At 39.0% G+C, this 14,245-nt stretch overlaps 1 protein-coding gene across 1 annotated transcript in view; it reads right to left on the reverse strand.

Moving 5' to 3' along the window:
- LOC118742146 (E3 ubiquitin-protein ligase TRIM9-like) overlaps positions 1 to 14,245 on the reverse strand; it is a 69,890-nt gene that overhangs the window by 41,771 nt on the left and 13,874 nt on the right. The window contains exons 2-4 of the mRNA XM_036474107.1: positions 3,465 to 3,560; positions 2,419 to 2,550; positions 798 to 899 (exon numbers count right to left, since the gene is read on the reverse strand). Of these exons, the coding sequence (XP_036330000.1) occupies positions 798 to 899; positions 2,419 to 2,550; positions 3,465 to 3,560 (330 nt within the window). The remainder of the gene's footprint in view (positions 1 to 797; positions 900 to 2,418; positions 2,551 to 3,464; positions 3,561 to 14,245) is intronic.

Below are 14,245 nucleotides of genomic sequence, written 5' to 3' on the forward strand. Positions count from 1 at the left end.
ATATTTTGTCTCAAACACTGGCGAAATAGGTTTTTCGCAAAATTGTGTCATTACACTATGTCTAATAAATGTCTTATATTATAAGAAGATACAAACTAAAGCAGTTAAAACAAAACAAGAAATGATTACACTGAGAAAAAAAGTCTACCAATAATTGATTAATATTACCGAACTCAAACTTAAAAAGGCATCAAAATGATTTTGATGCATCCTCCGCGCACTCAGCTATCGCCGCTATATGAAAGCGTATTCAAATGTTCAACTTGAATTAATTTTCTTGGTCGTTTGATTTTGCTCTGCACTCCATAGTTGCTTTTTCATAATAAGGAAAAAACAATTACATGTCGCCTCTGGCGTCACTCGAATCCGAACCTGCTAGAGGCAAAAATATAACAGCACAAACAAACAATAACTTGGTAGAAAAAAACATTGTACTTTTCGCTCAGTGTAATTCTTCACGTAAATTTTTTTTTATGTAAAATTATGGTTAAATTAGATTTAGAGGATTCCCTGGGCACAAAAGAGCTAAATATATATTCTCTACCTTCTAAAAACATTTTAATCATTATTTCATGTTGAAAACTTTTACGAATTTAAGCATTTCATAAAATTTTTTGTGAATTCTTGCGAGTCATCTTAATGTACCCACTAATATGCAAACAATGTATCCTTATTCATACATGAACATTTAGGTACGTATGTTATTTTGCAAAGCTATGTCATTATGGCACTCAGCGTGTGTTTACACATTTCTTACATAATTTAGCAGCTACTAATTAGACTTCGACTCTACTTACTTGTAAAAAAGCAGCACTGTCTGTCTCTTTTAGCGCTTCAATACAGAATTGTATTAGTCCAGTGGTTTGTTGCAACTTGCCCGTGCAATTTGATTGCTGATCCTATGTTGAGGGAGTAGAAAAAATTAAAAGGAAGACGAATGAGAAAAGTGAAGAGAAAGACTTCTTATTCATAAATTTATGCAGATGGAAAAGCTTTCTTGTTACTTCCAATATAAATAACTGTACAGTGGCGGGCATAAAATCATCACAGACAGTTGCGAAAAGTTATAACTAAAAGAAATATATTTTTTAAAAAGTATCTGGGTATTAGCTTCCTATCCTCCACATTGTTCTCTGAGAGACATTTCTTCTTCTTCGGCTTTCTTCATTTTGTTGAAGAAAATAACTATCCTGTGTTCATAGGGTTGAAGTTCAATCCGATTTGATGTCGACATTTGGCGACTATGTTCAGCGCGTTCTGTAGGACTTTAGTGAAGGTGCCTTATCTCTGAATAGGACGACCAGAGTTCATCTACTACTATGAGCCATAATAACACCACTGCGAGTATTTCATATTATCGAAAGTACGCTCAACGTCCAGAATCAACCTACGGTCACCTCCCCCTTCTACATGGACTATGACACTGAAGAACATGGACTGTAGATTTTAATATGACGGTACGACCAATTTATCCTCTTCTTCTGGTACCATCAACGGGTACCGCACAAAGTACTTTCAGTGCTAAGCATTTACGCCCATTTCGCAGACATGATCCAGCCATAGTAGTTGGAGTATAATAGTTCCCTGTATACGGCTCATCGTTCCATAGATGCGCTATTCGCCAAAGCTAAGAGTGAGTGCTCGTTGCAATTCAGCACCTGTTGGCAAAAGTGATTATCTGTTGGATTTCATGACTGACGTTCTTGTCGGTATTAAAGCAGATACCTAAACAAACTAAGTCCTTGTTTTTAACTGTGAAAGTAATTGTGGGTTCTTCCCAAGGGATTTAATATCTTCTTCAGCATGAAATTATACAAGTCGGACGACTTAAACCTTTTTTTGCGTATAAGTTCCTACCAATTCTAATGGTGCTAGTGATGTTACTTAATATCTTTTACACAACATTGCTAGTACCAAATTCTGATAGGGAGGCGTATATGCTATTTTTTTCGTACTGCAAAATGTGGTTTAAATAAATAAACAAAAATATGGCAAGTGTTGATTCTGCTCTCGGGAGTCTTTTCCGCGAATTGGTGTATAGTAAATACTAGGACTATGGTAACGCGCCAGTGACAATTCGAAATCAGTTCGTTGACAGTGGGCTTTGCCTTTTACATCGATCGGTACGACCAATCAGGCAAATAAAGTTTCCGTTCTGAACTTATTTCTTGGTTAAGTATCAAAACCAAATGAGACAAAATGTTCTGTACAAAAGTAACAATTGTTAACGATGTCGGGTGATTGGATGAAGTGTTTCTCGGATCAAGCTGAGGCTGGGGGGCTAAAATCATGACACTCTTGGATTTTGTGCCCGCTACTGTACAACCATTTCTTGTTCACTTCCCAATCCACCTTTACATGTCATTAAACATACCTACTTACTTACATATGTATGTATTTTTCACGCATCTTACTCACCTTTAATATTCTGATTTTCGTATCCTTATCCATGCGTATGGCCTCGAGTAGATATTCACGGCGGTCGTGTATTGCTTGTATTAAGGCTTCGCATTGTGCCGTCACCAGTCTTTCGAATTCCAAGCAGGACTCCTGCGATGCGGCGATGTGCCAAGCAACAACACAAGGAAGATGAATAAAGAAAAGCGAAAATGTGAGTACGGTGTGACAGGCAGTGAAAAAATGAGGATTTAATTAAAATTAAAGGAGTACATTTTAAGCCAAACAACAAAGGTTTTTTTTTTTAATTTTTGTTTTCTTATTTCATTACTCCATTCGTTCTTGTTATCTTTTATATTCTGACTTTCTTTGTTTTCCCCTCCAGCTTAGATTAACTCGCGCCCAGTGGTAAGAAGGTAAACACGTAAATTCTTAATAACTCCGTTATGCGCGCGCATGCCAACGTCATGTACATTATGTAATATGTCTTTGTCGGTATGCGCTGCTCGGAAAAGTTGACAGCTAGCAGCAAAAGGGTTGACGGCGGAAGCGAGAAAATACGCGCAATTAAAAAGTTCTGCCATTAAAAGAGCAAGCAGCGCATTTTTCATACGCGACATTGTAATTTGCTCGGTTTTCTTAATGCCACAGCTCTATAGGAATTTCGGCTTAACGTTAATGGCTCCTTAGTTAAAAATAAAATTAATGAAAAAAATTACAAATTCATAGATATTAAAAAAGCAGAAACCAACTCGTTTTTCGAACACTTGGCAGCTTGTAACTGTCGCGCCAAAGTGCCCTGCAGCAGTTCATGCTTTTAATATTTCCCATCAAAGCCAGCAAAGAATTTGAAAAATTAAAAGCAAAAAATGGCGATAAAGCAACTACAAATCTTCATAACTGTTGCCACATCCCTGCAGAGCCCGAATATGAAAAAGTATTCTAGTCATAGTTTCATTTGCGTTACTCTCTCGCCCCACCTCCCTTCCCCGCCTAGAGTAGAGCGAGGATAGTAACAGCCGAATCGCGCGCGTTGGTTGCTTAGTTAGCCGCAGGCACTCACTTACCGTCACTTTGTCACTCATGCCTTTTAATCGCTGTATGAATTCTGTGGTGGAACGTGCCTTCTCCGACAACTGTTGCAAGTTATGCGAGAGTTCCGTCTGCAAGTAGAAAGATAAGAGAAAGAAAAGTTATTAGTTTGTGTGCGTGCGTGTGTGTGTGTGAAAGGCGGAAGTGAAGTGCCCAGATGAGCATCATAAAAAAACAGTCAAAAATAAACTTCAGTTTCAGTGAGGAGCGCTTAAAAAATGGCAAAATGACAACGGCGCGAAATTGCAAAGGACGAAAAATTGTTGCACTGCAGAAGTTGAGCTTTTCAAGCTTGTGCTAGCTTTGACAATAAAATTTCACACATTTACTTAAGAATGCGAGAATGTAAGAGACATTGAAGTGACTGCGACCACTGCGCGGTTGCTGCCAACTGCATGTAAAATTTACGTTTCACAATTTTTTTCAAACATTATTTTTGTAGCAATTTTATACAGTGTCCTGTGGGCATTTTGTGGCAAATGCACATAGTTTTTATGCACAAAAATTTAACTACATCTTGGATTGAAGCCTTAAACCACTCGAAAAATTTATTTCGGTTTGAAGAGCTTATAGTGTATTATATAACTTATTTTATATCCAACTACCTGACACATTAGAGAATAATAAGCAATAGAAGACTTTCCTTATTTTACCGATTGATGGGATACACCGTTTGAGAAGTCCACGTTAAATGCGTAGGTGAATAAAATAATAAGAAGAAACCACAAATAGCTTTTGCATCTAATGTTGTATACATTAAGGCCAGTGTTGAGCTACATATACCCGCCACGTAAAACTTATAGTTAGAAGAGTAGAAAGCGTAGCGAACTTTTACTCTGTGTGTTCTAGCTTTTTCCACGGTACAAATTTTGTTTGTGACGGTGTGCTTTATGCAAACTTAATGTGGGCACGAAATGTCCAGGGGCTTTCTTTTATCCGCACTGGTCATAAATAGAGCTAGTTTCTTTTGCATTGTGTAGAATAACTTTCCCAAGCTCGGCATTTCGCATATGCCAGCGCAATTGAGAAGCTTATCACAGAAAATTCTTAGCGAATAGTCCATAAGTTTAAGAAAACCTGACAAAAATTTCCGTCTTTTCTAATGGAGTGTAAAACCTAACTTGGATAATGGAGTGAGTCTAATTGCCACAACGATACTTTCGATGACGGTCACCGCAATTTTCAAAGGAACTAAAAGCCAGATGATCTCACTCGAAACACTTCACCACTAGACTCCACTGCGACCTATCTATCTATTGTTTCCTGTGTTGTGAAGAAAAGAAAAGGTTGTAGGGAATGGCTATGCACGTACTCCGGCCATGTGAGGCCTATATTTTTCTCTCGTCTCCAGGACACATCATTGCATTCGCCTAGAAGATTCAACGGTGTATATTTGGCAGAGTACTTTAATTGAACAAATAAATCTTTAGTCTGCAGAACCCTTTTCAGATTTCTTAGTTATCGTTTAGGGGATTTTCAAATTCCTTTAAATTACATCCCCCAATCAAGAACTTTACACGGCATAGCCTTCTGCAGCGTCACTAGTTGCATTTACTCCTTGCGCTTTTTTCATTCCTAAGCTATTCTTTTGTTATGCTGGTATCCAATGTCAGGAAGGGTTCAATGGGGAGAGTGGCTACCTTTTTCTATATTCTCTAGTGGCCTGGTAGGCATAAATAAATGGAAGTTAAGTCTGTCTATGCACACGGAGAATATCGAAAAATGCTTGAGTTTGACAGATGGAACAGCTTTGATTGCCATAGTCATCGTTGCGACAGTTTATGCTCAGCTTATACTCGACCCATAAAGTGATGACGAAAACTGCCCCTGAAATACTCTCATGTACCATTGGCGCTGGTATGCTAGTTCATGTCCTACAGTCGCCTGAATTTTCGAGCTACCTGGCTACCACTAGAGTCCAGGTCCTCCGCGTTTTAGATGAAAAGACCTTTCTCCACGGAAACTTTTTCTGATGAAATTTGTAGAGTTCGAATTGTCAGCTGCTGGTTAAGCTTAGAGGCTCCAGCTTTGAAATTACCTCCAGTGCTAACGTATTCCTGAGAATCAAACTTGAGATTGACTGCTTCGGCATAGCTGGGGTAGTTGTTGAGACAAATTGTCCCATAAAATGTATGATTTCTAAGGATTTTTGGGATCACAGATTTTACCTGCTAGACGTTTGCACGTTTTCGCGACTCTAGAAATGGATGCGCTCAGGTGTTTTTTGCCTTATAGATTTGTTGAAAAGGATCAGTCCCAGGTACAGTAAGTCTACTTAAGATTATATGCTTTTCCCATGGGGCGGGAGAGCTGCCCTTATGGTTAAATAAAACATTATAGTTTTGGTGACGTTATTATTAAGCCCCTTCTATGAATTGTGTTTGCCGCAGGAGATGCCCTGGAGGTTCCCACTAGCTATCATGACTATTTCGCCCACATAACCTCTGCAGCAGATACCATTATCCGAAAGTAGCCGCTGGGTTCGAATGGACAGAAACGCTCCTGCTCTGAAAATATTCAACGCGGGCCGCGACGCTGGTAACAGAGGTAGAGGAAGGCCTACTCTGCGTTGGAAAGACCAGGTGGAGAAGGACTTGGCTTCACTTGGCATTTCCAATTGGCGTCAGTTAGCACAGAAGAGAAATGACTGGCGTGCTGTTCCCTCTTTTGCTTAAAGATCTGAACAAAAGAACAAATGTATCCATACTTACATCGAACCAATTATTATAGAAAAGTTCAATCCTTCAATTCAAACCTGATATAGGCAGTTTTTCATTTTACTTGAGGTAACTGAATATGAGAAGCTGCCTCAGTTTACGGCGATGGCATCTGTTTAGAATTACCTGCAATGCAGCCGAAAGGGCATTCCGTTCTCAATGGATTCATTTTAGAGCTTTTAAAGTATTTACGTTTAATAAAGGCACGATGTCATCGCCAACTCCAATTTCGAACTCCAAAGTTCCGGTGCACACATGTTGCAGCACTTCGATTGATTTATTACCATGTTACAACACGTCAATAACGCTTCCACAACTACTCGAAGCTGTTACTAAAGCCGACGGACTGCGGCGGAGTTTGAGTAGTAAATATTTACAAACAAAACAAACAAAGGTCGGCGGAGGGTTCGTGACATTACCCGTGCCACTGTCGGTGTGGATACCAGAGCGCTTGCTTGCCGGTAAGACAGAGGTAAATAGACAACACACAAACGGCAGTCAACCGCGCACAAACCAATAAGCTAGCAGTCAGTCAGAGTCATGTAAACAGTTGTTCGACACATACATATATAAGTACGTGCATACAAACAGTTATTCAGTAAAGTCAGTGGATTCAGAAAAGGCCGCAAGCACAAATATCACTCTGCCAAATGTTTAAGCGGCCTAGAAAGTTGGCGTGAGGCGCTTGCTTTTGTTGCCACGGCGGCCGTCAGACGGACGTGTTGCAGATGAGCGCTATGGCAAACAAGAGACGGACAACGGGCTGGAAGGGAGGGGGGGAGCAACCAGCGAACCTAAGCCATCGCAACGAATGAAGCGATCATAGGAATGGAAATTCGGAATTTACTTCATTTAATTTGAATAGGTCGTGTGGCCGACAGCAGCAGCAGCAGCAGGAGCAAGGAAGCGAGCGCATTTGTGCTTGGGTGGAGTGCACACACAGAGGAAATGTTTTCAGCAGCTGTCATGAAGTGGAAAACAACGCTAAACGACGGCAGTGAAAGCCGTTGAAAAGCACGCAATGCGAATGAGTAACCCCCAACCAACAGGACGTCTGAGCAATGTGGGCGCTGGCGCTGTAACTGTAACTGGAGTTCAGCTGTGTGGACACGACGCAACAAAGACAGCACGGAAGAAGATGGCTGCTGCTAATTTACCTGCAAAACATTCATCTGGCTGAGTAGACATATACATAAATAAGTACACGCACACACACATATGCATCCATGTAAATGGACATATTCACAAGCATATGTTTAATAAATCCCGCTTGGATAGGCAAAGTGGTGAGTCACGAGATCAGCTGCCAGAAGGAGCAGCACAAAGTGGCAACAGGAAACATACGGAGAATGGAATATTTTGTCTAGCTGCAGGCAGTTCGGGCTTTCTTCTTCAACTCCCTCCACTGACAGACACGTCGCCTGTCAGTTCGTATGTAGGAAACATGTTGTAGCCCACCGGCATCATTAGGTTGTTTAACTTGTTTGGCAACAAATAGAAGAATCGGAAATAATGCAAAAGAAATGGAGAGGAGAAATAACTCGCAAAGCACAAAAACAATAGCAACAAAGGGCGGGAAAAGAAAACAAGCAGCTGAACAACTTCTACAACGAATTAATTCTAATGAATTGAAATGTTAAGCAGAAAGTAACCGCAGGACATATCAACACGAGCCTTATTTGCGATTGGGCGCCTAAGCAACAGCATGCAGTCCTGAAACCTCTGACAGCAACAGACGCCTCCCGCCGCCGCCTCGATTGCTGCCGAATGTTGGAGCAAGTAGAGCTGTAAATTAAAATTGCAAATTAAATGCAAGTCGAGTTGCAATAACTCGCCAACTCTGCCGTGGGAGAAGTTTTTATTTTCTCATTTTGCTATCTCTTAGACTGCTGCTATTACATATTTCTTTCCCCGACACCTAACAGCTGTCACTGCCAGTCTGCGCAATTTCTTGTGGTTTCGGTAGTTTTTCATTGAGCGCGGCTGTGTGTGTTCTTCAGGTTTGATGGCAAACTTTTTGTAGCTGCAACATTACGGCGCAGAACGCGTTGCACTGCAACCGGAGCGTAGATTTTCATAGCTGCTGAGATTTTTCTTACGAAATTCTTTAAACATTCATGTACTTGAACTTCCTGGTTGCTTGCGGTTTCGAAGTGACAGAAAAAACCAAAGGCCGTGCAGAGAATGAAATTTATAATAAAAAAAACAGTGAAGTTTTGTTCGATTTTGCCATTTTGTCATTCTGATCAAGAAATCAGTCTTTAAAGCACTAATAGAAGGTAGAGTTTTCTGTTTTTGTTTTTGAATAGCAACGGACTGGCTAAAAGTTTAGTTTAGATCTAACATTACTTCAGACTTTTAAGGCGGATTCATCGTTTTAGTTTAGAGCTTTTCTTCCATGTGATTGTTGTTGCGCTTCTCTCGCAAAGAGAGAAATATAACAACAACCACATGGAGGAAAAAGTTCAGAACTAGAAAGATGAATCCGCCAAAAAATTACGATAAACTCCGAAAGATTCAGGAAAAAATTTGGAAATGCTTCAAATAAGTCCTACAAATACAGAAAATAGCCAAAAAGAATTTAGTCCCAGAAATAACCGTAAATTTTAAATCAGAGTTGGCCACTTTCAAAGCTCTGTTTGGACATACAGCTGGCTAAAACAAAAGCTCTCTGGCCAACAAATATATCCCACGAGAGCTTTTAAAAGCCTTCTACAGATTTCAAATGCGCTAGTATAGAGAAAAGGTTCTCTCAGATTATCACAAATGCTATCCATCTAAGGCTTTTACACTGTTTCCAACAACACAATGTGAGGCAGAGCGAGCTTTCACCTATACCGGCGATGGGCACTACCTAGCCCGAGGACAAAGCCCTTTTAAGCTTTCTATATTTTGCTTAGATGCGTTCAGAGCTTTTTCTGCCCGTCGCCAAATCTATAAAAACCAACAAAAAAAATTAGCACGCGAGCAAGACCGTGGCCGTCACAAACAAAATCTGTTTCCAAAGCCTTTAAGGTTGAACTTTCCATAAGTAAATTAAATAAATAAATAAGTATTTTTTGAGCTCAAGCCTAAAAACCAAGAAGCATAAGAATCAACATGAATCAACTCTTTTACTTCCATATCAAAGTTTCTTCTTTATAATTTACCATTTCATTGAAGCGGAATATGGATAATGGAAAAAACGACTAAACCAAATTAAAGATGCCACCTTTTGAGCGGCTTAATTCGCTTTTCTGCTTTATGCTGCTGTTGCTACCTAATTAGTTAGTTCTGTGAAGCTCCAATTTCGAAAACATGCAGCACAGTGGGATGGATATGTATTGATGTGCATTGAAGCACCCGCCTGCACTGCATTGCATCTGCATTGAATTAAGCTAATTTTAATTCACTCTCCGACAACTGCGTCAATCCCCCGAAATCAAATAGAGCAGAGTAAGACGCAGTGCTGCTATCAAAAGAAATTTTGTGCCAAATCAAAAGCAAGAAAAGAACTTCGCAACATATTGATGGTAGAGCTGTGAATGCGCATTCCAAAAGCGCCGCATAAAAAAAAAAAATCCATTCAAAACACTTTTCAACGCATCGTCGTCGGCTTATCAATGAAAAACAGACGTTGCGCATTAAAAGCAAAGCGCGAACAAATGGCCATAGGCGATAATATGTATGTGTGTAAAAGGGGAGTAGGGTAAAAAATGAACAGCGCATAGCACTTTGCATGCAACACGAAAATATGCGAGTGCAACCCTTAGAAAAACACTAAAACAGCTTAGTGAAAAATTTCATTAGAATTCAGAATATTCTTTGAAATTCTATTTGCGCATTTGTTTAAAGGCTTGTTGATGTTGGTTTTTCTGGCAGGCTCTTCAAATAAAACAAAAATAATAATAAACAATGCAATGCGGTGCTGCAGCGGAGTTTAAAGGAAGAAGTTATAACTAAAAGCTAGCCAATAGAGCGCTTTCAAAATATAAGGGTTTGTAGTGAAAGGATTGCAGCTGAAGTATGAGATCGTTTTGTGCGTCCTTTTTGGCTGCTGTTAATGAATGTAAAGTATGTATGTATGTACAAATATCAATAAAGCTTTATTTGTTGGTGGGCTAGAGAAAACATTTGTTGGGGAAAAAATTTAATTTAATAATTTTTGAAAGCCTTTGACATACAAACACACACACAGAGGAAAACGAAATGAGTCACGAGGTATTGGTGTGCACGATGTGTGGAAGTAAAGCTTCGTATCAACCCTTGACTCACTGGTTTGGGGCCAGTTACTCAATGTCTGCTTAACACTAACTGTATGTTAAACATCGTTATCTTCGATCTATAACATATAGCAGGGGGTTGAGAACATCGATAACTACGTTTAACCTGTAGTTAACCAGACGTTGAGTAAGCGGCGCCTAATAAAATTAAATACTCGTACATAAATGTATACATATTTTTTCATATAATCACCGGAGGGCGTTGTCTAACATCAGCAGTGATGTTTAATAAAATACGAGTAATTTTTAAGCAAAAAACTAACCGATCTCAATTCTCATATAAAAATTTAAGATTACCGTTAATTTCTTCATTACCCAATTAATATGGGACCACATCTGAGGTACCATCATTCCTTGAAAAAAAAAATAATAATTGGTTAACATGGCCAAAAGCTATGCAGTAACATATGTACATAAAAAAAAACTCAAAATATTCCGACGAATTGATAAACTCCTCCTTAAAATAGGCTTCATAGTTGCTAAGCGAAATATTGACACCGTTTCGCACAATTACAAAATTTTAACCTTGGCTTATTGGTGAAAAAATAAAAAAATTTACGAAACTTTTTTTTAGCAAACACCGATAATTTTTTATTCCACGATTGCCCTACCAACTACACCAAATTTTTGAGCAAATGCTCAATCTTCTGACTCTGCCTTTAGAAGAAAAGTATTTTGGAACTTTTGTTTCATAAATTCGAATGACGCGCAGTGTGTTCAATGAACTATTTTGTGCCCAAATGGATTATCTCGAGAACGGGAACAGCTAGCGAAATAAACACGGATCCCAAAATGGCTAAAAGCTTAGATAAAGGACTTCTTAATTTTTGTTTTTGCACTTTCGATCGTAGTAGCACCAAAACACAACGGCTACGTCAGTTGAACTTTTTATTAAAGCAAATACAAATTGGAAATGTGTTTTTCGGTTCTTGCGACCAAGAAAATAGATTCCGTGTCGCAAGTATAATTAAAACATGCATATGTGAGAAAGATTTTAAAACGTTCATTACATGCTGCTTGAAGCTCAAAACGGAAAAAAATAAAAACCGATATTTTTGAAGTTAATTTTAATCCAACGAAACTTTAAAATTCTGTTAAATTTGTTTCGTTAGCCGTGCTCGTTCTCGAGATATGAGAATTTATAGCAAAAAAAAGGAAAATTTTCCCACTGTCTGGCGCCTGCTTTAAAGTGTTTCCCAGAAATATCTGCTAGCTCACAGAATTTGCAAAAAGATCTGGTTAAAAGTCTTTGCATCTCTTCGCGAGCTTGCCCTAATTTAATTAGACGCATTTGCCGTCGACTAATTTTCATTAACAGCAGCAACATTAACAGTTTAATGCAATAAACTTAACAATGAGGCGGCCAAAGCAAGAATGCCGAGCACTTTGATGCAGCCACTCGAAAAAAAAGAAAAGAAATAACTAATGAATAAAAAAGCAAAACAACAGCGAGTAAATTAGTGCCATAACATAGCTTATTATGTATGAACGTGCCATGCGTCACAGTTGCCACAACACGAGCAGCTATTTGATGCAGCCAGACGAGTATGTATGTACATTGGGGTGGTCCAAAAATGCATGTGGAAAAAGTAAAGTCAGAATTTTTATGCTCTCCCCCCCAGGATTGTTCTATACCGAAAAAAGTATACCCTTATTTTTTTATTTTGAAATCAAAAAATATTTACAGCTCGCTCAAAGCGCCCGAAGTTTTAAATGTAAATGTAATTTTTCTACCTGAAAGCTCTATTTATCTGCAGGAGATTCTCATTAATAAGACCCAATTGTTTATTTAACAATTTTTTCATCGCAAATTATAATTTATAGGTCCGCCAGAAACCAAAAAAAAAACCCGAAAAATGCAATGGGGCGACCAATAAAAAAATCGTTAGTACTAAAAAATGGTTAAATAAACAATTAGGCATTATTATTGAAAGTCTCCTGAAGAGAACCAGAGTTTTCCGATAGAAAAATATTGCTTTTCAAGAATTCTATACCATTTCTTTATTTTTCCCATCCACATGGAAAACTTTGAGCGCTTTGAGCGACCTCTAAATACTATTTGATTTTAAAATAAAATAGGGGTATACTTTTTTCGATATAAAACAGTTCTAGGGGATGAGAGCATTACAATTCCGACTTTACTGTTTTTGGACCACCCTAATGTACACGCCACCATGCAACATGTGTTACGCGTTACCAGTTACGAATATTTTGCACGATTGCAGTTTTTTCTTCGTTTTATATACCGAGTTATGTATCTACATATGTTTGTATTAAATGTCTGCATACTTTTGTTTTGTTGTTGTTACAACTGCAATTAAAAATACTGCCGTGAAGTTGCACAAATTCAGACTTACATAGCCAGGCACATAAATATGTATATACAGTTGTGTGCAGTGTCACATGGCGTCTCAAATCTATATACACTTTCCTTATAAGTCACTCGAAGTGGCTTCTTGTGTTAAGTTTTTGCTGTCAACATAATTGCCGCTTCAATAGGATTTTTAATTTAATTTTAACTATGAATGCGCGCACGCCTTAAAAGAATAATAAACAACTGTAAACTGCCGCTTGACTGCAGATTTTTTCAAATGGGAAATCTGCTATTCGTTAAATTGTAATTTTCTAAAAGGTAAGTCGGTGGGTTGTGGGAGGGGCGTTTTCATCCAAATCCCGTCAAAATACTTAAATACCTGGGCGCCTTGCTAGAAGAAAAATTACTGCGAAAACACACGCCTAGGAAACTGCGCCTAAACTTTATACTAACGACAATTGGACAGCTGTTTATAACCGAAAAGCATCGGATAAAGCAACAACTGATAGCACACGAAAAGGCATTAGACTGGACCTAGTATGGATTGCACAAACCAAAAACAATTTCTTCACTTACTTAAGGCAAGGATTTAAAATAAAGGGGGAAAAAGGTTTGGTGGGAATTTATTACATCTCTCTACAAACTTACCATAGTAAGAATCATAGCAGTTTATGGAGACGAAAAGGAATAAGCTCGTCCATTCGCAATGCATCCGACCCAAAAATGTACCACCTCAGTCTGGCCAGGGCTGGGTAGCCCTAGAGAAAATTATCTGTACCATCCTAATTTTCCAAGCAAGATGTACACCTTGGGGCTTCGTTAATGCCACTGGCGGCTATATGTCGTACCAATAGATCACGCTCCATAATCAGTTCTTGCAGGGCTTACAGCTCACTACTTCTCTATCTGTTAAGTAATATCGCTACGACCATGCTAGCCTTTTTCGAGAACCATTTCGCCGTTTTACAGTTGGCGCCAGTCCAATCGGACGTTCCAAAGAACCGCAACGCGTCAATTTATCAGCAATGAGAGAACATACAAACGTCCAACCGAGTAGAGAAATATACGCTAAAGAGGGATATGCGGGCTTCATTTTCAAATGCAACCACTGGAACCAGAACATTGCGATATTCACGGACATTAAGGTGGCTATTAAGGCCATTTTGGTATGGAAATGGGAATGGGATGGTCGATGAACTTGAAAAGAAAGGAGCATCAACCCCAGCCATCAGGTCAGAGCTACTGCGGCATAGGAGGAGGTAGCTAAATTTTTAACCTCGTCTACTAATTTAAGGTTACATCGTTACGTAATATGCCACAGCCAAGGTCTAAACGCAGACCCCAGTGGTACTCCGGCGCTGATGCGCGGGTCTTGCTCCCATACCCGCAGTGGACTCTCCACTCCATTCGTAATGCGTATAGATTTTACTTTCAGCTATTATTTCTATTTCAGATCGTGTGTA

This window comes from Rhagoletis pomonella, unplaced genomic scaffold, assembly GCF_013731165.1.
Source record: "Rhagoletis pomonella isolate Grant_MI unplaced genomic scaffold, Rhpom_1.0 Rhpom_scaffold_00006, whole genome shotgun sequence".
Taxonomy (NCBI): domain Eukaryota; kingdom Metazoa; phylum Arthropoda; class Insecta; order Diptera; family Tephritidae; genus Rhagoletis; species Rhagoletis pomonella.